Source organism: Melopsittacus undulatus, chromosome 4, assembly GCF_012275295.1.
Source record: "Melopsittacus undulatus isolate bMelUnd1 chromosome 4, bMelUnd1.mat.Z, whole genome shotgun sequence".
NCBI lineage: Eukaryota > Metazoa > Chordata > Aves > Psittaciformes > Psittaculidae > Melopsittacus > Melopsittacus undulatus.
In genome coordinates this window covers 95,195,844-95,222,529 of record NC_047530.1, presented here as the reverse complement: position 1 = coordinate 95,222,529, position 26,686 = coordinate 95,195,844, and the positions used below count along the sequence as shown (strand labels likewise).

At 47.1% G+C, this 26,686-nt stretch overlaps 1 protein-coding gene across 1 annotated transcript; it reads left to right on the top strand.

Moving 5' to 3' along the window:
* The first annotated feature begins 14,743 nt into the window (after positions 1-14,743).
* On the top strand, positions 14,744-20,069 carry HHEX (hematopoietically expressed homeobox). Its single transcript, XM_005144094.3, has 4 exons — positions 14,744-15,211; positions 16,786-16,964; positions 17,191-17,241; positions 18,831-20,069. Exons 1-4 carry the CDS (start codon positions 14,833-14,835, stop codon positions 19,062-19,064), a joined length of 843 nt encoding a protein of 280 aa, XP_005144151.2. The 5' UTR covers positions 14,744-14,832; the 3' UTR covers positions 19,065-20,069.
* The last annotated feature ends 6,617 nt before the right edge of the window (positions 20,070-26,686 follow it).

The window sequence follows — 26,686 nt, the reverse complement described above, 5'->3', positions numbered from 1 at the left end:
GCTGCTTGCTCCAGGGGTAAGTACAGATATTGCACTGCCAGGATTCAAGTATTACAGAGATATTTGTTATTTCTGTGGCATTCCTGCTCTGTGAATAGCCACAAAAATCTGGTCATAAGTAAGTATCCACTCCAAATGAAAACGAGACGGTTGCTAACACGCAAGTGCTGGAAATTCATGCTGCCATGCTTTGAGGGCTGACTACCACTGCTGTCTATCTGCCATGCTAAGAAAAGTTGCTGTGTCAAAACACAGCCTGTGTATCTCTTCCTACATCACCATGGTTTGGATCTTCCATTCATGAAGCTGTAGTTACTTCCACTTGCATTTTCTGTGCAGAGGGGCCTAGTCTCAAACCCAGCTGGAACTTGGTGTGGCAGGAGATGGGATTTCATCCCTCGCCACCTTTTCAGCAGCTGTGGTTGATTTTGGTGGAGCTCAGAAGTCCAGGTGAAGCTTCAGTGGAGATTGCCATCTTGTGCTCAAGCCACTTGTCTGGGTTTCAGCTGCAACTGAGTTGAGTTTTTCCTACTAGCTGGTGCAGTGGTGTGTTTTGGCTTTAGTCTGAGAATAATGTAGCCATGACACCACCTCTTGGCCCTAGGTTTTCCACTCAAAACAAAGCATGGCCTGGATTCATCCTACCTATATTTGCTCAGGTGCCTAAATGGAGGTACCCAAGTGAGAACCCTGTCATACCCTGCTCTCTCCAAAGTCAGGGAATAGAGATGGGAACCTCAGAGGATGATTCCTTGCTAGGTGCTCTGCTTGTTTCTCTCCATCAAATACATGGGAACCTAAGGAGGTAATTATTCTGACTTGGATGCTACAAGTGCATAGATGAATTTTGGATAAGCACCACTCACTTTGAATTTCCTACTGTGTTTTTTTTTAATTTGCTGAAACATAAAATACACATGCTTTGGCAAAATTTTGACTCTTCACAACTACCTCACACCCTACTGTTAGCCACTACTGTAAGTCACTATAAATAGCACTTTCTGACTCTCCATGTGTGCACTTGTAGTGAAGGTGTTGAAGCCATAGCAAGAACCTGATATTGCCTAGTTTTAATACATTGCTTAATCTGCTCAGAACTAAGCCAAATCAGACTCATTCTTCAAGCAGTTTCAATTTTGATGTAGTATTTACTTTAAATGAAAGGCCATGATCCTGTTCAAAGACATGATTTCCCCCTCTCTCCCCTTCTGTCATTAGAGTCAGATAACAGGAAGAGACAGTAAGATAACTGCCACTTATTTGGATTTCACTGAAGCTTTCAAGCAGAAATGGGGATGCCAGCCACAGCCAAATCAATTCATTTAAATGATTTGCTGGTTATCTGTGTTAGTTATTCCCTGATTATCTTGCTTGGTGTCCAGGACTAGCTCTATGCTTTTGGGCTTGGGTTGGCTGTTTATTTTAACCTGTTACTTCCAGGGAACATTCTGCATCATGAGCAGCACACCCCAGTCTGTAGAGACAAGAATAATTGGCACTGGAAAAAATGAGGACTGGTATGTTAATAACTGATTGACACAAAAAAGCTGGAGGCATCTTAACTTATTGGTGAAAGAGGGCTAATAAAGTAGCCTTTGATTGCTCCTTTCAAGACTATAGCTTGAACATTTGGATCACTGCTTTTGTGTCATAACTAATATTTAAATTATGGATATTCCAAGAGCTCCCTGCCAAGATACACTGAACAGGACACTATGTGAATCATCCTGAAGAAGAATTTAGCCTAAAAGACCAGTCAGAGAGCAGGTGAACAGGCACAGGCAGGAGTGGATGCAGTGACCTGAGCTCCACCAGCAGCATGCCAGGGCAAAGGTAAGTGTTCAGGTCCACAGTTTCAATCCAGAGTCTCTGGACCACTAGACCAAAGGTTTTCTCCCTCCCCTGGCTGGCAGCACAGTGCTACTGTAGTCACTGCTACATCCCTCACTGCGAGTTAATGTTCTCCATCCCAGCAGCACTCAGACAAAAGAAAACAAAGAATCACTGCTGCTGTTAATGCTGGACTTGAATGTAGGATTTCCTTTCATAGAGCCTGCCATCATACAGGATGAGGAACTATAGCAGTGTATAGGAAGTTTGAGTTAGTATTGAGATACTAATGTACTGTGTGATAGAGCTGGAGTAGCAGACTGGCTAATTTGGTCAGACTGTGCAGTCTGACCTTCTCCTTCCTGCAACCAAAGGGTCTGAAAAATTCTTCAAAATCAAAGGAAACATCCTGTACTTCGAGGCTTCTGGTGACAAAGAGAAAATGAAGCCTCTGAATTCTATCCTCCTTCTCAGTAAGGCAGGCCTTCAGCCAGCAGACAGTTTTCTGGCTTTCAACCATGTGCATTTTAGCAATGTAATGTAGATAAGCATTATACAGCTTTCTCCACAATAGAAATAAATCACTTGATTCTATTCATTACCTTGCCTGAGTGAATTTGTCTGCAGTATTTAAGGGAGCTAGCACGCTGTCTGAGCTAATGCAGAAGTGGGGAAACTGAACTGTAACCAAAATGAGATTCTCTCATTCTGAATGATGCAGAAAGAAACCTCAATGACAAAGCAATACAGATGAAATCAGACTACGTGTTTTCCAGCCAAACACCCAGAACAAGAAATGGAAACAACTTGTGATGCTATCAAAATTATGGGCCAGCTTTTCTTCCCTCCTGGACTGGAGCAACTGGTGCAGCCTGTGGGGTGAGGCTCCCTGGCCAGGTGAGAGCAAGAGCGGTGGCCACAGGACCAGGGATTGCTCCCTGCCTCAGCAGCCTGCTGTTCTCTTCTTCCTCACTCTGTGTGTGCATGTAAGGCTCTGCTTGTTTTGCTCATCAGTCAAGACAAATTGAGAAGTCTGAGGAGAGACTGATAAACCAGCAATTATAGAGCAGAGTCAACAAGAAGAGATGGCACCACGTTGGCCAGTGGGAGCGTTTGTTCAGGGAGGGGAGAGTGCTCCAGGAACAGATACAACTTTCACAGCAAGATAACAGGTTTCCTCTTGACATTAGTCCCCAGTGAAGCTGATCCAACCTGTAATATTTGCAAGATCTAACTTTTGGCTGGGCTAACAAACCTAGCCATCCTGAAGCCTTACAATACTCCATTTCAAATATATGCTTTGCTGTAAACTTCATATATTAATGTCAGCTGAATCAGATCTAATGAAAATGTTCAAAGAGAAATTCAGAAGTGTCAGAGTCAATTTTCATTTTAAATATTTTTCTTTTTAACTTAGAGGCATCTGTTGACATCTGTGTCTAATGAACAGGGGAACATTAGAGTTGCTCTACTAAGACAGCCCATTACCTCCAATGTCTTCTTCCTGCCAGTGACCAGAAGAGGCTTCTGTGGAGAACTGTGTGAGAAATGGGCACCGATAGAGAAATCTTTTCCTGCCTTCATCAAACAACAGTGTAAGGGCTTCCTGAGTCAAACAGTGTGACCAAGCTATGTTTAATACTCATCAATGTACCTATCCTCTATTAATTTGTCTTCTCCTTTTCTAAACCCATTTGTACTTTTGGCATTCAGTGCTTCCCATGGCAACAAGTTCCATAGTTTAATTATGCGTTGTGTGAAAAAGTACTTCCTTTTGTTTGTTTTAAACCTACTAAAACAGAATTACAGGATGCACAACAGAATTGCATGGGCAGACTTAAATGGGAAGATAATGTGGAACAACAATGGAAAATCAGTCTCAGCACAGAGAACTGGAAACCGGCTTTGTTTTTGCTTTACTCTGACCACCAGTACATGGTTAGTTAGTACTTCCTATCGTTCCTCTCCCTGTCATAAATAAGCCAATTTACCTGATTAGTGCAGAGTTAGAAAACAGTCTGAGCTCCATACAAAAATGGCAATGTTTGTCAGAAAAGCAAGGTCCACGGTCTTCCTTTTCTCTTAGAGAGGAAAAGATGTGCTGACAGCTGTGTAGGGCAAGGAGAGCCTCTGAGTTTCATTTGAATCTGATAGGTGGTGTGGCAGTTAAAAATGTCAATATGATTTGGGGCTTGTGGAAACACACCACAGGGAAAGGGCGAGCAAGCCTGTCTTCTTGGAACTGCCACGTGATGCATCTGGGAAAGGTGAGTGCAGTTCTCTGCATCTCATTACCAGGAAGATAAGCTGGAGGAAGTTCAGAGAAGAAGAGCCAACTGTAGCTATGTGCTTGGAAGAACTGGCTGATGAGAAGGAGTACAAAGAGCTGACGGCATGGAGTTTGCTAACCAACACTTAGGGAGTAAGATGACATAATAACTGTTAACTAATGTTTTAAGTGTACACCTGCAGGAATGAGAGGAACTAGGTTAGTGTGGGATGAGAGAGTAACATAGTAATGACAGGCTTAGCAGAAAAAAGAACGTAATAACAATACTTCATCATCCCTGGCCTTGCCACAGGTCTGGATTTGACCTGGGCGTTCCAGGTCTCAGTGTGTAACATTTAACAGGAGCACACAGGTTATGATGCTCTCACTCAACAAGGAGAAGTGTGGGCACAAAGCTGTCAGTGCCATAGCTCGCACTATAAAGAGGGACTTGAGCCACCTGCTCCTGGCCCAGCAGAAAGGCCCACCTGGTGCCATTGGAGTTGTTGCTCTTCATGTCCCAAAAGAAGACAGAAGCACTGTTCATGTCCCATTTGCGCTCCTACCTGTGGCAATGCCAGCAGGACTTTGACCTTGGTTCAGGTATTCTCTGGAGAATGGGTCAAAGTTAGGGTATTAGGCAGATACGGAAAAAATAATCCTGTTTGGGCTTTATCCATAGGTCTATGTGCAGTCCTAAGAAGCTATTGATGTTGTGAAACCCATGGACAGGGAGACTGATGTGTCCTAAATATGAAGAAACTGTACAAAATGCAACTGCAACATGGAATGAAAACACAACAGATTGCAGCAGGCTTGTGTGGCAGGCCTGACCAGCATGGCTTCCTTTCTGTGATTTTTATGGTTATCTGGAGCATCTTAACGCTTTAGGAATTCACTCTTCAGTGATACAGACATAAGCTTTGACAGGCTCTGATGCTCTCTCCCAAACAAACCTGTTTATCTGTAGAGCACACTTACCCTGGCTAACTGACTTTAAAATACATTCTTACAGCTTAATATTTTACAGGTGTGCTATGAAGGCTACATAAAGAGCAACACCATGTCTCCCAATAGATTCAGTCCTGAGGTGAAATGTAACATCATTTATCACTTCAAAGAGACAAAAACAATAGAAAAGCAGCTTCAGAAGCCACAGAAATAAAGTGATGCAATGAGGGCTTGGTTTAGTCACATTGTAAAATTAAATTGTTTGTTTACCTTTAAAGGTAGGTGGTTCTGAACTGATTCTGTAATCAGCATCCAACTAAGCCTGCCTTTACTTATGGTCAGGTTTTCAGTACATCTGAGACTGCAGAAGACCTCCTTTTTTCAACAACAAATCTCCTAGAAGGTAATGTAATGGCTGAATCATAGACTCATAGAATAGTTAGGGTTGGAAAGGACCTTAAGATCATCTAGTTCTACCCCCCCTGCCATGGGCAGGGACACCTCACCCTAAACCATATCACCCAGGGTTTCATCCAGCCAGGCCTTGAACACTGCCAGGGATGGAGCATTCACTACCTCCCTGGGCAACCCATTCCAGCACCTCACCACTGTAACAATAAAGAATTTCTTCCTTTTATCCAATCTAAACCTCTGCTGCCTAAGTTTTAACGTGTTACCCCTTGTCCTATCACTACAGTCCCTAATGAATAGTCCCTCACCAGCAATGCTGTAGGCCCCAGGCAGGGTTCACCCAGTTCCTCCCAAGCTGTCAGATGTTCTTCACAGGCTAAATGTGAGTTATCTCTTCCTTCAGTTTAAAATGGTTATGTTATGTTAATTCATCCTGAAACTTAAATTTGCATTACTTTTTTTTAAGAAATTTTAAGTAGTTTTTTTAAAAAAAGTACTGAAATGGTATATTTTTCCAAAAGTCAGATCACACAAATTTAAAACACACAGCTGCAGTGTAGAACACAGAGGGCAGTGTAGAATCTGTTCTTCTAAAAGCAGTCTGTTTCTAGTACATGACAATAATATTACACGAGGAATTGTTTTCATCTATTATGATTCTGTACTTGATGGATCTCTCCCACAACCTACTGTGTCTCTGAAGCCGCTGTCCTGGTGAGCAGACTGCTTTCTGCATCTTGTCCCTAAATGTTCTACATATCCAGTGAGTCTGAACAGTTTTTTTAAATCCCATCTCTGTTCACATGCTGATTATATCTATGACTGTACATTAGTATGTGAAGAACTGCATGGATTGGCTCATGACCTATGCATAACTTTTATAATTGTTTAAATGACCCCCACAGACTGCACTACAAGTTCCTGCCTTGGAGTCCTTGAAAGCCGACATATATTTGAATGGTGGGATTTGCTGACTGTGCTGAGGAAGGGGAGCCCCAGTGTGGTGTTCCTTCTCCAGGCATTTCCTGCACGTGCCTGCTCCAGCAGACATAGGTGCAAAAGTTTGGGCTGTAGAGTTTCCTCTGAATTACTCTGCTAATTCAGCAGCCAAACTGAACAGTGTACAAGCACATACAAGGATGCAGCACTAAGCTCTGAGTTGAAGTTCAACCGTCTCTTCTAAGCAGCTACACACTGGCTGCTGAGGACATTATTCAGACACTTATTTGCATCTTTTTGTAGTAGTTTTGCTGTAGTGTTTTAAAGCAAGCATTTTAAAATATACAAGGTATGGTCAGAGACCAACACTCTGATTAGTATCTGCATCAGGTTTGGTTCTGATGTCACGGTTTGTCTTCAAGGAAACATCGGGTGCTATGGTTTAGATTCTGCAACACTAAAACTCATATGTCTGCACCTACAATTTCAGGCCCCAGTACTGGCATGAGGTAAGATTATGAGATGGTCAAACTAAGGAAGGGCTGAGAAAGAGCAGCTGCTCTAAAAAGTTACTCAAACCTAATCCTCAAAGTGCTAGGAAAAAACTGTAATATTTTGAATACAGATTTTACAGATATATCCAGATTTTATATTGGCATATTTATTTTCATGACAAGCATGATGTATTTTTTGTTTGACTTTTACCAAAAGTGTTATGAGTACATGTTGTGGATATTGCCATTCCATCATGTACTGCTGTCCCGGTTTCCAGGACAATTCAGAAGTAATTCTATTTGGTACAAAGCACCTTGCTATCAACCTGACCTCATGCCTACCAGGAGAGCTGTACTTTCAGCTGCACAAGCATTTCAGCAGCTTTCCATGACCAGCACTGCTGATGCAGAGAAGCAAAGCACAGAAACATGATAGTTCAACCAATAAATGTTTCCCAACCAGGCTCCAAGGGAGAAAAATTTTAAAATTCCCAAAAGCTATGACATAAACTCAAAGAGCATGGGAAAACCTGCAACTTTCCAAAAGCATTCCCTGTATTTTCAGAGTCTGAAGGGAGTGGAACAGTGATTTGTCTGACAGGTGACTACTGCTGAAGAAGGTGAATGAAACCAGACATGGCAAAGACCCACTCAGGATGCTCACCTACACCTTCCTTTGAGCCAGCTTGAGCTCACATCATTTAGACAGCCAACAGTGAATGCAGAGCTGAAGCAAGGCTCTGTTTATTAAATGATGCATGCTTTCAGAACAGTAGAAATAAAATAACTTTCCAGGTTGGATGTCAATTGCTTCTATATCCCACAGGTTGAATGGAAGCCTTTACACTTTGAGGAAAGAATCCTGGTTTTTCTTTATCTCCCAAATCTTGTGGGTTTCTTCTCTGCTACATGATAGTATCATCGGGGACCTAACCAGAGCTGTTGGCAGAGATACATAATTCAGAAGTTAGTTTTTCCTGATTCTGCATGTGCAGGGGGGCAAAATGTGCAGAAGCCAGCTTAGCTGAGCTTCCAGAAGATGTGGCATCCTCCTGAGTCCCTATCACAAAGCAGAAACCCACGTTGCCAGGTGCCAAATATTCTCTGTGTAGCTGAAAGTGCCACTGGTACTCTGGGACACTGAGATTTTCCCACTATCTGGAAATTCTGTAGTGTCATCAGACCTAGCAGTAACTCTCCTGCCACCTTTGGTGTGAAAAGAGTATAATTGGCACAATAAAGTCCTCTGTGCTCAAGGATTTGAGGCTGGGCAACCATCTGCAAATGGTGCTGCTGTGTTTAATCAGTCAGCTCTGGGCTATGCAGTTTCCAGTACAGGGAAACCTCAGTTGCGGGGCAGGAGCAAGATGGGGACATACCTGCCTTAGGGAAAATTATTCTTCCTTTAATTTCTGCTGTTTAATATTGTACTTTACAAGATATTTCCAGGTGCAACCATCAGGGCATATTCTGTCATTCTGTTATGAAAAAATACATGATTTGCCTATGAAAATCATCAGCTTCAGTGAACTCCAAATGCTTTACTCAAGTTCTGAATTTGTCTCTAAGGCAATTCCTCGTTTAGCCTTTTAGTGCCCATTCTAGCCAAGTATTTTGGCTCCTACACACAGAAATGAAGCTTTTGAAGAGTTTCTGTACCTGAGAGTCTAGCAATCTATTTTTCAGATGAGGACAGATTTCAGATCCAGCCTTCTAACTCCACTGTTAAACGGCCATTAATAGTTAGCTAGATTGTTATTGGAAGCTTATATATTTGACTATTAACAGCAACTGTGTGTGCACATCAGCTTCAGATAAAACAAACCTACCTGGGGATTGATTTTATGATGCCAAAATGATAAAGTTTGTTAAAAAATGTAGAGTGAATGTGTAAGCTCTGGAAAACATTAACAAAAATAAGTAAGTAACACTCCCTATTCATACCTAATTCCTACTGACATCAAATTTAGCTATGTGTACTTTGGACCTATTGGAGCTGTTACAGTGAAAAATCACGCTACCCAAGTCCTCTCTGAAATGTACAATATTTTGTATCCTGATTACTCTGTAGAAGAAATAGATGTTTTGTCATCACTGTAGTTTAGGCAGATTCTCCATTGTCTGCTATCTTGTTATAGTCATTTATATCAACACAGAGTGGGTGTATGGTAGCCAGCAGTCTGTGTTCACAGCATTTTATATTCAGTTTGCACTTACGTAAATGATTGTGCAAGATGTGAGAGACAACCTAGCTCCTGGGAATTATGTGTGTTTCTGGGTGTAATCTTTCTGTGTGTAGCCAACACATAAGAATACAGAGAAGTTTTAACATGTTACAGTTACCATCACCCCAAATAAATATAATTAATCAAGCAACCTTCAGTTGCACTTATAGGCAGGATCCAAAAGAGCTCATGGTTTCTGGTGGCAGATATATAGGAAATATGAGCCTGTAAGGAATAATATATTGCTTTGTTTTTCATAGCATTGCTCACCACATTCTCATAACGGTCAGGTAAGAAACTCTTTAGGCTAAGGAAGGGTTAGGAAAGTGCATTCCAAAACCCATTAAAGCCTCTATAGTTTCATATGATACCTCTTTGCAGTTCAGAATAGAACTGTGGTGAATTATGTCACACTTCAGCTGAATAGAAATTCTGGTTTAGAGAAGCTGGTATCACAGTAATCACTAGGACAGCCCAGTCCAGAAAGAACGTATTAAACTCCATTTATAACACGGGGCCATGTGTTCCTTCCTTTTACCACAGAGCCATAAATGTTGCATATCTCACTTTGCAAGTCAAGGTGTCCCAGAAGAGATATTAACAATATTGTGAGCTAGAGGAAATGGAAGCACCTTACCAATGTGCTCCCCTGAGAGTCTGGCATGTTTTGGCTTGGAAATCCTTGACAAGACTCAAAAGCACCATTAAAGCATATTTGTAGCCTTTCTTTTTTCCCCCTCCTTCCTCAGAGCCAGTGACAGCATATAGGCAAAAGGCACTTACTGGTGGCAGCACATCTCACCCACAAATATTCAGTGCCAAGAAAGAAGAGCTCTTCAAGTCATCAGAGAGCCATGTCAGGCCATGGGTGGCCTAAACATTCCCAAGGTGTCCATGTCTCTCTGCAGAAGTTTAGGATCTTTGTTTTGCCCAACTGTAAACCACAGTTCCAAATGGAAGAGCAAAGGAAGAATTGAAGAGGCAGCCCTTGGCTGACTTTTTGCTGGACACTTTCATCTCCTGAAGTTTCTCCTGTGATAGGGCACCATAGGTTTTCAGTACAAGGCAAGGATGTCTAAATGCTAGTGAAAAAAATCTGCTTTCCTCAAACCCAATGTTCAGGAACAGCTGAACCAGTTCTGCTGAAAACTTAAACATACTGAGCATGAGGCAGATTCCCTCAGAATAGAATTTTTTCCACCTGGCTGATTTAAATTTGGCAAAATCATAATCAGATGACTATAGGGATGTAGGATGGAAAATTATAAGCTTCTGCCAGCTCTGCCTAGAATAATAGTTCATATGTTGTCTACCTCTTTTTAGACCAGGATTTGTCTTGTTCAGCTGCTTCTAATGAATACCCTGAAGATTGACCTATCTTGATGTTTATTACTGTTGTAAGTCATTTAGTAAATCAAATCATGAGGGTGAGGAGGAGGAAGATGTGAGAAACGAATATCTAACAGATGAGTTACCTGGAAGAAGGCAACACCAACTGACATCACCCCGCAACAAGCAGTGTCTCTGTCTGGAGCAGTCTGGCTTCCACACGCTAGGAAAATCAGAGAGGTGAACTGCCTTCTATTTCCTCCTTGGAAGGTGTTCAAGGCTGTGGCCTCACCTCTCTTGGAAGAGGCATTAAATATTTTCAGTAATGGGAACGGGTGGAATGGCTGCGGGCTGGATCCTCTTGGAAAGCGCGGTGTAGCATCAGGGGATGACGCTGCCGGTAGTCTGCTCCGGCTGTTGAAAGATGGACTTTGCTGGGTTACTCACTAATTCTGTACAGCCAAACACAGTTATTGCAGCTAGGAATGATTCACCTCTGGCGTAACTCTCCCAAAGCCTGCAGTGTCATAGATGTGCTACTATGGGAGAAACTCCTATTTTTGAGGGCAGAAACCAGGTAGGTACACATTGGTGGCAAGAGAACCTGTGAGGCAAGGGAAGAGTTCCGAGCTTCGAGATTCATTTAACTTATAATTCACGGTCTAGTTTCTGTATTCCTCAGAATAAGCTCCCTAGGAACCAGAAATCTTCCGTGGGGTATTTATCGCAGGTTATCAAGGGTGGGATGGAAATGCCGCCTGGCATTTGCCACTGGTTTCGGAAGCGTTCATCGCCTCGCTTCCCGACATTGGGGGTGGGTGGTTTGATTTTTTAAGTTTTGTTTTATTTTAACGCGTTTTCCTGACAACAACAGCCCCGCGCCCCTCTGCCCCTCCAGCCTTCCCCCCCCCCCCCAGCCGTGCGCACCCGCGTTGCCGCCGTCCAGGTGTTTCACGTTATCACCGCTCTGTAAATCCCGCTCACGAACACGGTGACACATAAACGCTAAATTAAGGCGACGCTGCTGCCCCCGCCCCAGGGCTGGGGGCGAGGGATACGCGGCCACCCGCAGCCGGGACGCCGAGCTGGGCTCGGATGCCGATTGCACGGGGCTCCTCGCAGCACCAAGGGGAGAGGCAGCGGAGGAAGGCTCCACTGCCCCAGCGCAGCCCATGAGCTGCCCGCTTCCCCCCTCGACACCTGGGGCACCTGTGGGGCTCCGACTGTGGAGAGAAAGCTTCTCCGGGCTCCACGCAGCATGAGATCTGGAAAAGGAGGGCTCAAGGCTGCAGAAGAGAGTTGTCGGGCCAGGCTTAGAGCACAGTCCGGGGGCACCGCATTGGGGGCACCGCATTGGCCACATCACTCTGGGAGCATTCTGCCGCTTTCCCTGGGGAGCTTGTCCACCCCCGTTCTCCATAACTCCCTGTCCAGGGGACGAACGAAGCAGCTTGTTTGCACTGGGGTGAGCTGCTTGTCTGTCCGCCCTGCGGGGAGCGCGTCCCGAGCGGCGGCGGGGCAGGCGGGCGGCCCTGGGCACCCCTGTAGGGGCTGGCAGAGGGGCCGCCAGGAGTAAGTGGGGTCCCTGATTTGTATTAAAATTATTTCCCTTCCACTGAGCTCAGGACTCCTCGGAGGGGGGGATTTCACAGAAAGCGAAGGGGAGGACAGGGCCCCGAAGTTATTACACCAAATAATGAGTTCTCCAGCCGCTCTCTTCGGGCTGAGCCGGTGCCAGTGCGGGGATGTACACATCCCGCCCGCCGCCCCCCAGAAATCCCCAGATTAGCACGAAAACTTGGGGGTGTTTCAAGCGTATTCCAATAAAATTAATGGTAAAGGTCTATTTTAATCGGGAAAGGAGTGTATTTTCTCTCTCGCTCGGTCCCTCGAGGTTTTTCAGATAAATTGCAGTGCTTTCCAGAGGGCACCTGGAGAAGAAATAACAGAAATATTAAAGCACTGTCTTGGTCGCTCTGACCTCGTGGTGTCTACAGCACCTTACTTCAAATGCCCTCTAGAATGTAAAATCCGGTCAAAACTGTATTCATGGCAGCGATATTGGTAATACCGTATTTTACTCGAAGCTGCATTATCTCCCTCACAACAGAAACTACAAACAAAAAGTAGGTTCCAAAAGAAAGGGAAAATGTTTTATTTAATCCAGAAAATAATTAAAATCTCATGTATTTTTATTGGTTTTAGTATCCAGCAGAGTGAAAATATTGAAACTCCGAGACCCCTTGCATTAAAAAGTCACAACTGTTCTATTTTATTAGTTCTGACTGTGTGAAAAAAATTATAAGGACAACATTGAAAAAATCCGGGTTTTAGAGCCCCGAATGGCCATAAAAACAATAAAATCAACTATAAAACCTGCACTAGTGATATTAAAAAATTATGTAGTTCAATAAATGTGACATTTCATGAATGCGGATTTAATAGCCTCCAACCCGTGGAAAGAGGAAGGCTGAGGTCTAACAATTGAATTTGAAAGGGGCGGTGCTGTAGAACTGCAAAATTAAGTGCTTCATTTTTCTTGTTAGGGATTATGCAGTGGTAGTGGAATGTAATAACTGCGCCATTAAAACTTCCTTTTAACAAGGCCTATTGCTTGTATAAAAGTCAGAAAAGAATAATCTCTTCCTCTATTTATTTGTTTTCCAATAATACAGCAAAACAGGTTGTGTTTTTTCTCTCTTTTTTTTTTCTTTTCACTTAAACTTGTTCTCAGGATTTTGAATCGACAGCTTGTAAAATATCGTGGGGGCCCTCCCTACTGCTGCCTCGTATCGTGCACGTCGTTATTCCAGAGGGCAATGGGTCATCGGTTTACCGTACATTTATTAAGTAAATCAAGCTGCAAATCCAACACTTCCAGATGAAAACATTAGCTAAACCCCTTGGAAAGAGCAATGCCTGGGAGACCGAGCACACAGAGAAAAAATAATCAAAACTGTCAGCTCGCTTTACGTGTACCTGATATTTACAAGACACAAGACCACACTTTAAAGGTGAGTTTGGCATTTGCTAACAATGTAAAGAAAGGAAAAAAACAACCTCCCTATATTATTAAAAATGTATATATTTCCATTTCACCAACACCCTTTCGTCTTGGTCTGAGCCTCTCAGTTATTAAGATCTTCGTGGGTTTGAACCAGAGACCTTTCTCTTTCCTTTTTTTAAAGAAAGCTAAGCCAGCACCTGCTATTCCTTAACAGCTCTCCGTGCTCCTGTCAGCTTGGGGGGGCCGAGGGAAAAGGGGGACGGGCTCCCCAGCGTGTCCACAGACACGCGGGGGGCACCTGCAGCCTCCGTTCCCACGGAAGAGGTGGGAGAAGGTGACGCCACCCGCTGCCGTCGGGGCGAGTCCAGGGTGGGTGACGGTGCGAGGGGGAGAGCGGAGGTCTCAGTCCTGCGGGAGCGGAGCGGGGCCATGGGCAGCCCCGCCGCGGTGCCGGGAGCGGGATCCGGCTGCGCCCGGACGGAGCGCACTACCCTGCCTCCCCGGGGTGGCGGGACAGGAGGAAACACACGGCGGGTTTTTAAAATGAAGCCTGTGGTGCCCAGGTGGCGCTGCTCGGGCCGCCGGACCTTCTGTGTGCCTCCTAGCTCTGCCCGGCAGGGCAAGGAATGGGAAGCAGCGCCCCGCTGCTCCGCTGTCAGCCAGGCTGTCTGCCCGTCCTGGGGGAACGGGGAGAAACCTAAAAGCGGCTCCCGCTCCATGGCCGCGCTCCCTCGTCCCTTTCCCTGTCCGTGCAGCCAGGCAGAGCGCCCGCGGGGCATTTTCGGAAGAGCTCGGTGTGTGTGTGTATTGCCCCTCCTCACTCAGCTCGGCGCCGGGCCACGCTACGGGGGATCACAGCTTTCCCCCGTGGGGAAGCCCGAAATCCGAGCACGCTGCAGCGTGCGCGGGTAGAGGAGCTGGAGTCGGTGCTGTCAACGCCGGGCACCATGCCCGGTCCTGTCCGATTCTCTCTCCGTACCTATGTTCCCCCTCGTGGTGCCGCCGTGCCCACCCAAAGCGCGGTGCCGTCGGTGCCCGGTCGGGCTGGGGATCGCGCCCCACTGCCCGGGCTCCCCTGGGCTCCGGCAGCCGTTGATTGGCGCCGCGGGGAGTTTGCTCGGGGAGGCGGGGGGAGTGTTCGCCGGCGGGGGGTGGTTTCCCCCTTCCCTGGCCGGGCTCATTGGCTAGACGGAGCCGTGGCAGGAAGGGGACAGAGACCACGCGGGCTCCGCCCCGCGCCAATAGAAGCCTATCGAAGGGTAACCCGAGCCCAGAGAAACCCGCGGCGGCGGTGCCAGCACCCATCCGCCGCGGTCGGGGCCGGCTCTCCGCAGGGGCGGCCGGGGGCGCGGGGGGTGCGCGGGCGGCAGCCGGGTCATGCAGTACCAGCCGCCGGGCGCGGCGCCGGCGGCCCTGGGCGTCGGCGTCCCGCTGTACGCGCCCACGCCGCTGCTCCAGCCCGCGCACCCCACGCCCTTCTACATCGAGGACATCCTGGGCCGAGGCTCCGCCACCGCCCCGGCACCCCACTCCTTGCCCGCCCCGCCACCGCCGACGCTGCCGTCGCCCAACTCCTCCTTCACCAGCCTGGTGTCCCCGTACCGGACCCCCATCTACGAGCCGACCCCTATCCACCCGGCCTTTTCCCACCACCTCGCCGCCACCTACGGCACCGGCGCCTACGCCGGACCCCTCTACTCCTTCCCCCGCGCCGTCGGCGACTACGCTCACGCGCTGATCCGCCAGGACCCCCTAGGTAAGTCAAACACTCCCCGCTCTCCCCTGCTGCCGCCGCTCCGCTCCCATCCTGTCCCGTTCCCGTCCAGCCGTCAGGGGCTGAGAGGGGAATGGGAAGTGAGTGAAAACTCCCCCTCCTGCCCCGCCGCCTCTCTGCGCTCCCCTGGTCTCCCTCCGGCCCCCGGCTGATTTACAGTAAATTAAAGACGCGCCGCTCTCCGGCGCTGGCAGCGAGACCGCAGTGCGCGGCCGCGGTGACTCAGATTTGTTTTCCTTCAACCAAGTGACTCTGAGAGTGTCCTTAGTAATGTCGCGTGTGGTTTTGGTGGGGAGTTTTAATTGTGCTGGGAGATCGCATGGCAGATCTCAACCTTTTCCTGCGGATGACTTGAAAAACAGGCGGGAGGCCGGCTCCTCTCGCCGGGGCCCCCGCGGCTCTCCGATGGGCCGGGTCGGTCGGGCCGGGCCGGGTGGGGCGGGCCGGGCCCTGGAGGCCGCTGTCGCCCGCGGCCGGGGGGAACGTCCCCGGTGCGGGGCTGAGCCCCGCGCTCGGGCTGCAGCACTTGTTCTTCGTGATTGCAAAACTGGACCTGAGTCACCACATTTGTGCAGTGAAAGAGACTGACCCTTTCCGTTCATACAGGAAACCTTGAGCTCTCGATAGGAGTAAATCTGGTTTCAGAAGCTGTTAAGTGTTTTCCTGGCCGCCTGAAGCAGGCTCTTCCCCGGGAGTCGTGCACATTGCTGATTACTTTATCGACATCCTCAATACAGACAAATTCAGGAAACACTCGACTTCTGATAGCCGGGATCCGTTTTTCTGATATTGTTCATTTCCTCTGTGTGGGATGTGACTTTATGACAGCTAAAATAACCAGTTGCTTCCTATTTTTTTTTTTTAGTCTGTTTTGCACCAGAATTACTAAAGCCTGACGCAAGCAAAATCTTGAAAAACAATGCAGCAAATTTCAAAGGGTGCAGGCAACAAGACTGAAAGACAAACAGAGTGACTCAGTGGCACTGGCCAGAGCCTCCGGCCGCGGCTGCCGCTCCGCACGGGGCTGGCTCACGGCATGTCGCTGCCTGCGCCGCCTCGCCCCGCACCGCTGCCCCGGACACGGGCGGACGAGCCCCTGGCCGGGGGTGCGGGGCCTGAGGTGGTTCTTGCCAGGAGGGAGTGGGGGCCCCATGCCCTCGGTTTGGCGCACCCCCGCGCCCAGCCTCTCAGTGTCCCCCCCGCTCTCCATGGGTGCAGGGAAAGGGAGACGGTTTCTTTGGGCCATCGCAGTGCAAGAGCAGAAGGAAGCAAAGGTCCTTTTTTTTTCTTTCTCTCTTTGCGAGATAGACCAACAGGAAACACATTGACGGAAATGTTGCCAAAGCCGGTAGAGTGGCTTTCACTGGTCTCTCTGAGGTGAAAAATCAGAGGAGGCAAAAGATCATGACAGGAGCTGGGGGAAGTCAAAGTAGGTGAAGGAAATCAGCTGGCCCTGGACCCGGACCGTCTCCAGGCCCTGGCTCAGGCCGGGATTCCTCTGGCACGCGTGTCCGCGGCCGGCTGGTGACACTTGGTCTCTGTTCCTCTCTTTGAAGGGAAACCGCTGCTGTGGAGCCCCTTCATCCAGCGGCCCCTGCACAAGAGGAAAGGGGGGCAGGTCCGCTTCTCCAACGACCAGACCATCGAGCTGGAGAAAAAGTTTGAGACTCAGAAATATCTGTCCCCGCCAGAGAGGAAACGCCTGGCCAAGATGCTGCAGCTCAGCGAGAGGCAGGTGAGGCCTTGCCCGCTCCTCGGGGAACGCCACCTCATCCCCCGGCAATCTTCGGCCCCGCTCCAGCCCCTGCCGTGCCGCTGTAGGCTCCCGGGGACCCGGTCGGCCAGGCCCGTAGAGGCAGGGGGACAGGCTGGCTCTCACTTTTTGTTCGTGGCTTGGTAAGGCTTCTGGCGTTTACCAGCTTCGACACTACCCTGCGCCTTCTCTCGTTGTCGTTGTCCAGGTCAAAACGTGGTTTCAGAATCGCAGAGCCAAATGGAGGCGTCTAAAGCAGGTACGGGGATGTTTTCGTTTCTATAGAAATAAGTATTTTAATTGTCTTATCTTACGCTGTGCTCGCCTATTCCAGATTGTATGCAGAAGTCATCTGAAAGGCTGTTTAACCTCTTCACCTTGATTAAAAAGACAAATAGTCATGCTGGAAACCACGAGGGCTCGTTCAGGCAGCACTAACGTTAAAAGCTCCTAATGTAGTTCCTATATCAATTATACCCGGCTTTCACACACACCTATTAAAACTCCACGCTAATTGTTTTGTAAACCCATATGTTGTTTAGCCAATTAACGTGGAGAAGATAAGTAATTGGCAGCAAATTACTCGGGTAGTTGTTTTGGGGAAGAATATTTACCGGTCTTTTAAATCGCCTTCTCTTAATAAACACAAGTCGATTTATTCTGCAAATGTAAGGAGAGGCAGGGACGCAAGCCCTGTTTGTTTTGAGGAGCCGCATGGAAAATTGAGTAGCTTTTACTTTTCCCTTACAAATAGTTACAGTGTATGAGGCGGAGAGGTTGAAGCGGCTTCCCTTCCAGTAGAAATTGTGTTCATAGGCAGATAATTTTTTTTTTTTTTTTTTTTTATGGCCCAGAGGGCCCGATCCTGCCCAGCTCGGCCGGATGGAGGCCCTGGGCTCAAAGATTTGTATCAATCCATGCGTTGTAGCCTGAGCCTGGCTCCAGTAAGTGTGACATGGACGGCAATATAAATAATAATAAAAAAACTAATCACAGTGCCATGCTCTCGATGTATTTGTTCTGTGACCTTCCCTCGGGTTTAACCCGTGCTTCAGCTGGATTTTTAATCAAATCCCTTTACTCTGGAGAGAGGCAGGCTGGGTCGCCAGTGCCTCCTCGATGGGCCCCGACCCGTGCTGCAGTGTCTGGAGAGGTAGCTTGGGATCTCTGCCATTTTAAGTCATTTCCTCCTTTTCATTCAGTCACATGCATTTCTCCGAGCCCATACAGTTATATCACGGGTACGTGTTTATGCCTGCTATCCCTCAAGAGTATCATTTCATGTCCCTTTAGGGTGCTGGGTTCCCCAGACAGCTGCTGACCCAAGGCTACTCCTGCCTTCAGAAACTGGGTTTGGGTTTGGTTTGGTTTTAATTAAATACTGAGGTTTAGCTTAATTAGTAAATTTTTACCATTTGTTTTTGGGCCACTGATGGATTTGGTCTCCCTCCTTTTGCTGTTGGGTATAATTAAAGAAAGATCAGGGCAGGAGGAAACTGTGTGTCGGTGTTTGTAGACTCATAATAAACATTTGCTTTGCTAAAGACAAAAGTTCAGAGGTTCCTGGGCTCTGGCAGCTCCTGACTCTTTTGAAGTGGCTGTGATAACCATCGCTGAGGAGCCTTATTCTCAGCAGAGGCCTCTGTGGCTGCCGGGGAGCGGGACCAGAGCTGAGGCTCTCACCCAGCCCTGGCCCACTCAGGCAGATTTATAGGCAGGAGGCCCAGGACACCTGCCTTTTCCTGCAAGAAACCCAAGGTGGTTTTCCCACCTGGCACGGATGAAATTCCCAGGGCTCCTGGCTCTGTGGCCCATTTTTCTGTATAAAACAGACTTCTTTCATTGCAGGAGAATCCTCAGGCCACCAAAAAAGAAGAAGTGGAAGGTGCTGACAGTCACAGTGACCAACGGCCAGAGAACTGCCCGACCCCAGAGCAGAAGGGTAAGGAGGTGTCCCTGGACGGCTCACAGTACATCCCCTCGCCCGCCTCACAGGAAGACCTGGAGTCAGATGTCTCCGAGGATTCTGATCAAGAAGTGGACATTGAAGGCGATAAAGGCTATTACAATCCTACCCACTAATGGCCCCATGCAGAAAGTGGACCCTAACTTGGCTTGCACTTTACCAGGTGCTGGTTTGGAAGTATATTATGCTAGAGGAGGAGAAAACTTTCACCATTCCACTGAAAGCCAAAAAAACCCTCACCCAACACCAAATAGACTCATTTTATAATAAGCAGAGAAAGAAAGGTGTATTTTCAGCAAATGGTCATTTTTTTGCGGATCTCTAATTTGGTTAAAGGAACATGGTTTGTATTTAATTATTTGTAAGATATATTTGTACATTAATCGATTTTCTAACTGGAATATAATACTGCACCCTGTCCTTATTGTGGAGGGTCTGAATCAACTACTGTGAGTGATCAGGCAAAACTCCTCTCTAACTAGTATGGACGTGAGTATGGATTGCAGGCCTAAGCCCTTTTTATGTGTAAACAAATGTAGTTTAAATAAGTTAATTTAAACACCCTTTGCAAGCAGGGAAACACATTCTGTGAAATAGGGAGGGGACAAGTGCCTTATGCTCACACCCATTTACCTGCCATGGTGTTCATCAGGTAGAGTTTTTGGACAGATTAATTTTTCCTCTTGCATGAGATGAAATGTGCCTTTCAGAATTTCAAGGACTTTGCCTCCCAGTCTGGATCATTCCATTTGCAGGGAAATTAAAAAACAAACCAAAACAAAACCCCAAACATTTTTCTTCTTCAAAAACCTCTAGCGCTGTTTTTACAGATTTCATATTTGAGAGGAAAATGCGGGGAGTGATAGGGCCCTGCTGTGGGAGAGTAACTGGCATCAGCTGTGAGGATCAGTGAGGCACACAGCCCTGGACGATAATGCCTATTGTATACATATCTGCTTCTGTACATACTCGTTTTCTTTAAAAGTCTTGCGGTTTTATACCTCACGTTGTTCATATTTTGTACATATTTGTTCAGTGTCAGAAGGAAAAAAAAAAGGCAAACCCTGGTATTTAATTTTTGATGAACTTGTCCGTGAAATAAAACTAAACTCTGCACCACCTGCCACGCTGGCAATCCAGTTACTGGCGGGAGAATTCCCAAACCTTTCCACCCACGACAGTGCCTCAGGCGTGTTGTAATCGGGCTTTTCCCTCCAGTCCCATCCTGCAGCTTATTATTATTTAACGTTTTTGCTGTTTTCCAGCGGGCCACCCCGCGTCTCTGTTTCGCCTGTACCCGTGAGCGCACGGGGAAAAGGCTGCTCGGCGGGAGGAGGAGGAAAGCCAGGTCCGTGAGTCCCTGCTGGAAGCGCAGGTGTTTACCTCCAAGTCACCCCGACCCTGGGGGCCCGGGAGGGTGCGGGCTGGAGGAGGAGCGGGGCCTGTTCGGGGCCGGGCATCGACCCCATCTGGGGCAGCCGCTGACCGCATGAGTCAACAGTGGTTATTCATCGGCCTTTCTCCGAAATTATTCCAGCCCGGGGGCGTGCGGAAGGAGCGTGGCACCCGGGGTGCGGGGAAAATGACCTCCCTGACCGGGCATCCCGGGGCGGGCACTCCGCGGGTCAGTCCGCACCCTCCGGGGCTTCGGGCCCAACCCGGACACCGCAGTGTCAGGAAATGATTTTAGAGAGCAACAAGTGACTCTTCTGACCGGGAAGGAGAGGACGGCCCTTAGAGCAGCAAGGGTGTCGCGTTCGAGCGGGTAAATGCTTCGAGAAGTAGCCGAGTTTTCTGAATAATTGAGTGTCTTCAGCTTTAGTTTATTGTTTTTAAACTGCTTTCATGAACGGTGCCCGAAAGCATGAAGTAAACTGGGAGACTGACGCTTGTTCGTGCACGCTGGGAAACGTGAGCAGCCTCTGGCCGGCGCCTCTCACACGGCAGCCCCGGTGACCTGGGCACAAGCCCCATGGTGGTTTAAGGCCACCCACAACAAAGGAACCCTCCAGATGCACCAGGCCCGTCACTGAGAGTTTCTCCACCCTTGGGCTGGGATCGAGTCCCAGCGAAGTGCTCACGAGGCGTGGAAGTCGCCGTCGGGAGCAGAAAGCAGGCTCCGCTGAAAAGGAAAACACTTTTCTTTGCTTCGCCTTTTCCCTCGCTAGGTGTTTCGGTCGCGGGTCTCAGCCCGGGTCTCGGAGGGGACGGGAACAGCCCGCTCACAGTCTCCCTTCGGGGCTGAGCTGCGGGGTGGAGTGGAAGGAGCCGGGCCTCAGGCGGGCTCTGGTAAACCGTGTTGCTAAGCGGCGAGATACCGGTACCCCCTGCCGGGGCAAGCCGGGAGCCAGCGGCGTTTAAAGACTTGCAGGGCCCGATGCAATAGTAGGGGAGGTGAAGGGGAGATGGGGGTTGTCCCTCTTTAGAGCCAGGCGCTTTCCAGGGCTGGCGGGGGATTCGGCGGCTCCCTGCAGGTGGGGAGCGCAAATGCATCGTCTGCAGCCGCCGGGCAGGGGATGTGGATTTCCAGGGTGTCGGGACAGGTGACAACAGCGCTGTCACCCAGGCTCGGCTGTGGAAATGCCTCTGCTCGCCCCTCCATTCCCGGGGATGGGGCTCACCCAGGCGGAACACAGAGAAGGGGACTGTTGAGCTGCCGGCCAGAACTACCCCCAGTGATACCCAGATCCCCTTTCCACAGTGGGGGAAACCCGCGTAGGGATGCCCACGGCTCTCCCCGTGTAGTTTCTTCTTCTTGGCAGGAGAAAAACAGACAAAACACTTTACACAGTTTGGTAAAACCTTCGAACCCGTTCCGTGCCACCCTAGTTTTCCCTATTTGTTTGCCTGTTGGCTATTTCATGCCGAACTAGCACGTATGACCTTTCCAGCACAACTCCCGTCTTGTTTTCGACTTTTTTATCAGCCGATTCAACTTGAAAATGGTTATCATTTAGCAGAAAAACAAACAGAAAAGCACATTTTTGTAAGCAAAACGTTAATGATTGGAAGAATTGCACCAATTTCAGCCTGACAGTGTGTGATTAATCCTCCGAGTCAGGTACTTATATTTTTAGTCATCAGGTTCATCGGCCTTTGATATGCAGAGCTGTTTCTATCCTCGTAGGATACAGACCCGGCCGCCTATGTACTTTGACTCCTTTACACAGCACCGGGCACGGCCGCTCGCCCTCAGGATGCACGGAGCTCTCAGGCGGGGGGATCCCATTCCAAAGGCAACGGTCGGAGTCACGCCGGGAAGCGGGCGGGGGTCCCCTTGGTCCCCGGAGGCCACCACGAGGGAGAGAGGCAAGGCGAGTCTAACCCCGAGGCCGGCTCATGCGTGGTGCTGCTCGCCGAGAGCGCCTCGAAGTGCTCCCGCCGTGTGTACCCCGGGGGAGGAAAGTGGTTGTACCATGTTTGCAATCCTGGACGCTTTAAACCTTCACACTGAAACGGCCAGAGCCTCTTGTGTAGTAATAGGAAATAATAACTTAGGGTTCCTAATTGTTTGCTTTCACTGAAAAGCACCTTCCTTTGGTCATATCAGAAAAATGGAGGGTTTACCACTCAGTTTAGTGGACAATAATAAATTGTATTAGGCAGCGAAGAAATGTGCTATTAGATATCTTCTCAAAGGACGAAAGATAAAGACAGACAAAACCCCCTGTGCATGAGTATTGCTGTCTTTCAGCTATACAAAGGTTAGATTTTAAAGGCACTCAGCACATGGGAAAGTTTCAAGATAGACAGTGCTGAAGACCTGAAATAAGCATCAACAGCAGGTCAGAGCATGCTGGTCTGATTCAAATCAATTTCCTATTAACATTTAATGGTGGTTTGGCCTTAGCAATGACAGAAAGATTTTGTCGAGGTTTGTAGGTGACAGCAACTGCTTACCAAAAAGCCTTTGCTGACTGTGAGGTCTATGTCTTATCCTGGGTCATGGACTTCGTTGGCTGCAGGCTTCATGTGCATAGGAGATTTGTTGTATTCCTATTTATTCAAAACAGGAAATGAATGTGTATTTCTAAAGTATTTCAGGTGGTGCTCACCAAGGCCAAAAAACCTTGACACGATCCTGAAAAAGCCTCATCATGATAACTTAAGTGGTGGCAGTTAACAGCTCCATTGTTTAAGAGCTATTGACAAATGACTACTAAACCCAGGGAATCTCAAGCAAGTCCAGACTGTGTTATTTTGGTCACTTGGAGTTATACCAGCAAATTGTTATTTGTTGGATTCTTTCAATTGAATTGGTGACTTGTGAGTTTTCCTGTGAATGTCAGTATACCCACCCATGTCATAAAGGCGTAATCTCTATTTAGATTGAGGTGCAGATTTTATTCCTATGAGACTGATACCGACCTCTTCATAAAATAGGCTTGACATTAAATGGTCAGAGAGGCTGGGCTTATGCTTGTTCTTTATGGTACTGATTTCCCTCCACACTGCCCTTTTTTCTTTCTTTCCTGAAAATACTAAGATGTCAAAGATGCTAGTACAATTCTGGGAAACAGTTACTCTAACTTTTTTGCTCTCCAATCAGCTTGGTAGAAGCAAACCCGTGTAAGGATATGTATTGGTGACTAAGAATTTATCTGCTGACTTTGTAGAAGACAATTATTACAATGGGTATGTGAGCATGCATGAGGGCTAGACATTTTCAAGTAGCTGTTTAAAGGGGATAGATTAGATCATTAGATCGAGGGTTTTGAGTACATTTCAGTAAAAACAAAGTCAAAGTTAAAACGAATTGCTCTGTGGAGGCCCATGGGAAATGAGTCGGTGCTCACAGCTAGAAATACTAATGCTAAAGACAGGATGAATTTTGTGTTTGGTTAGGCAAATGATTTGATTTAAAAGATTGAATGGAAAATTAGCTGCCATCTCATCAGCCTTAGGGAACGGGCCATTTCCAGAAGACCTAATTTAATCAAGCTTATTTAAGGACTAAAAATCCCATCTGACAAACACATAGATCTCAATACCTTTAACACGATTTTAGCCATCTGAGTTAGACAGCCAGGAGCCCAGGCTATGACTGCTAAAACTGAGCAGAAGATGATTTTAGTAGACTTTTAGTAGGGTTTGCTTTTGAAAAAAAAAAAAAGGGCCTGATTGAACTAAATTTACTGAAAAAGAAAATGATCTTTTCTCCTGTCTAGACAAGGCCTTCAGGTTTTCCCCATGTGTCAATCTGTGCCATTGCTTTGAAGATCTATGTGAAGAAACTTCTTATTGTTTCCTATACTATAATTCTTCTTGGCTGTTGCAGTGGGACTTCCCTTGAGCATTTTAAGAAGTATTCTGCCGTTGTCTAGACAGGTATAAAAGTTGTATTTTTAACATGACTTTGCAAACACTTTTTAACACCTTTTAGCATTTGACTTGTTCTACCTATTCAAGGTTTCAAACCATGTTAATCAAGCTGGGTTAGACAATATCTCTAAAAACACAACTTTTATCATAGTCTAGACATACTGAAAAAGAGTACTTGTCCTGGGACACACCCACATGGGGGTTCAGCATTTGAAAATGATTCAGGACTGGCCACTACCATGCAGTTGTACTTCAGTGACTTACTACAGCTATCAGGATAAAAATCACAGGTTAAAAGGGGAAGAAGCAACTTTGCTTTATACACATCAGTTCTTCCACTTCCTTCTCTATGTAAGAAGGAAACCTTTTACCCAGCCAAAACCCTAACCTAGCACAAAATCAGAAAGCATCTCAGACCTCTTGTACACCTAAGGTGTAGAAAGACCCAGTTCTGCAAAAGGCTGAGGCAGTGGCTGGGGTTACTCTCCAGTGATTTGTCCTCCTGGTTGTCTCCAGACCCCTTTGGTTCTGCTCTTTCCAGACCTACATTGAATGAAAATAGCCAAAGTTAGTGCATGTGGTTTAAAGGACGGTAACACTTCAAAGAAAGGTCTGCACTACGTTGGTTCATTTTGGCTGAAGGGTTTTGGAGGTCTGCTGGCACATCAGAGAAAATTTTGCTAATTGATGGATTTTAGTTGGTTGTTTTGGGGCTCCTTGCTAGTAAGACACCGGATTAAATTTGGCTCTGAGCATTCAGTGCTAGTTAGATGTGGACAGGAACTGTGAATGACTTGTTCTGTTGTCTGAAAACAATCACAAAGTGGTATAATGGAGGGTGGGAACAGTCAAGGAGGAGCTGTCCTGTGAGTATAAGAGGTCTCAGGGGCTCAGAGGCAAAAAAGCAGGACTGGATGATGGCTCTGAAGCCTCAACAGCATCCTGGTGCAGGCAGTGGGGCAAACCAGGAATTTCTTCTGAAGTTTGTTAAATGACAATGACAAATTTGCCAAGTTATTATTTTGGGTAAAGTGCAGAGATTGCCCTGGCAGTCTGGCAAGGACCAGGCTGTAGCTTTTGGTAAGATTTTGGGATAATTTAGTGGTCAGCACACCTGCCTAGGAGATTATGGGTGGTGTCCGCCCTGCCAAGCTAAGCCCACTTCCCTGGCTTTGGCCCTGGGGGCTGACTCAGGCAATGTTGACTCCCTCACTGGTGTTGCACCTGGAACAATATTGTCTCCTTGGTGGGATAATCCTCCTCCCAGCTTTATGAGCATCTTACCCCAAGTTAAGTGCCTAATTTTATCATTGGGGCAGCAATGATAGTGGCAGCAGCAGAGATGGCCACTCTTGGCAGGTTCTGTCACCTGGATCTCACCTCTGTGAGCAGGCAGGACATACACAGCACTTCCCCCAAATCCCACCCCTTTATAGTAACTATTTTTTGGGAAGCTGAAAATTGAACCCAATCATATCACTAGTTGCTTCTGAAAATCTCGGTCAGAACCACATGCAGGTAGTTGTCATGTTGTTCACCGTTTCTCATGCTGTGGTACGAGAAGACAATGCTGATGCTTCAATAGCTGAATCGAAGACATCAATTTTCTGCCAGTGCTGCTCTCATAATGAATGTTGTTCATTCTTGGCACTGGTTTGCTCCACCAGCTACCTCCCCTTCCCCCAGATCTTTGGGAGTGTCCAGGTAGTCAGGGCATACTTGCAGGAAGTGCAGGTGGTGAATAACAGCATATCTTAGAATATATTTATGCCTTAATTAAAAACCAAACCAAGCAAAACACCTTACACTGGAAAGTCACTAATTTACCTATTAACATCTCCATATTGCACTGCAGTTTTTCTACCTTTTTCAACAAGTATCTTATTTTTATCTGTAACAAAATATATTCTACCTGCAAATAGAAACAAATGATTCTGCTAGAGAAGAGAATTATGCTACAGGTACCTGTGGGTGACAGGACACCAGAACTCCTCTGAATGTGGTGTCATATGACTGCTCAATTTCAGAGTCTTTTGCAAGACAGAAGTTGCCTGTGCTTCAAGTAATAAATATAATTCACTCATAGTTGCGGTTTGGGAAGGCAGTTCGTATTGATTCACTATCAATCACTCCAAAATGAGATTGCTGTGTTGTAATACAGCACTTGGAAGGGCTTTCCTGGCACAATTATTTTATCTTCTTGTGCATCTTTTTTTCCAGAGATGATACCTTTGCCTCATGATTGTCTCCTGAACTATTAATTGCATGATTCATTAGCACAACCTGTACAAACTTATTTCCTATATATAATCAATACATCTAACACTGCCAAGAAGCACTGCCTGAAGCACACTGGATGGTATTTTAAAATGGAGAGTACAAGCTATTTGTTGGTTGCACTAGAACAAGTGTAGGA

Coding starts and splice junctions, on each gene's coding strand:
- HHEX (XM_005144094.3), top strand. CDS start 14,833: ATGCAGTACCAGCCGCCGGGCGCGGCGCCGGCGGCCCTGGGCGTCGGC. Junction 15,212..16,785: donor GATCCGCCAGGACCCCCTAG/GTAAGTCAAACA, acceptor CTCTCTTTGAAG/GGAAACCGCTGCTGTGGAGC. Junction 16,965..17,190: donor TGCAGCTCAGCGAGAGGCAG/GTGAGGCCTTGC, acceptor GTCGTTGTCCAG/GTCAAAACGTGGTTTCAGAA.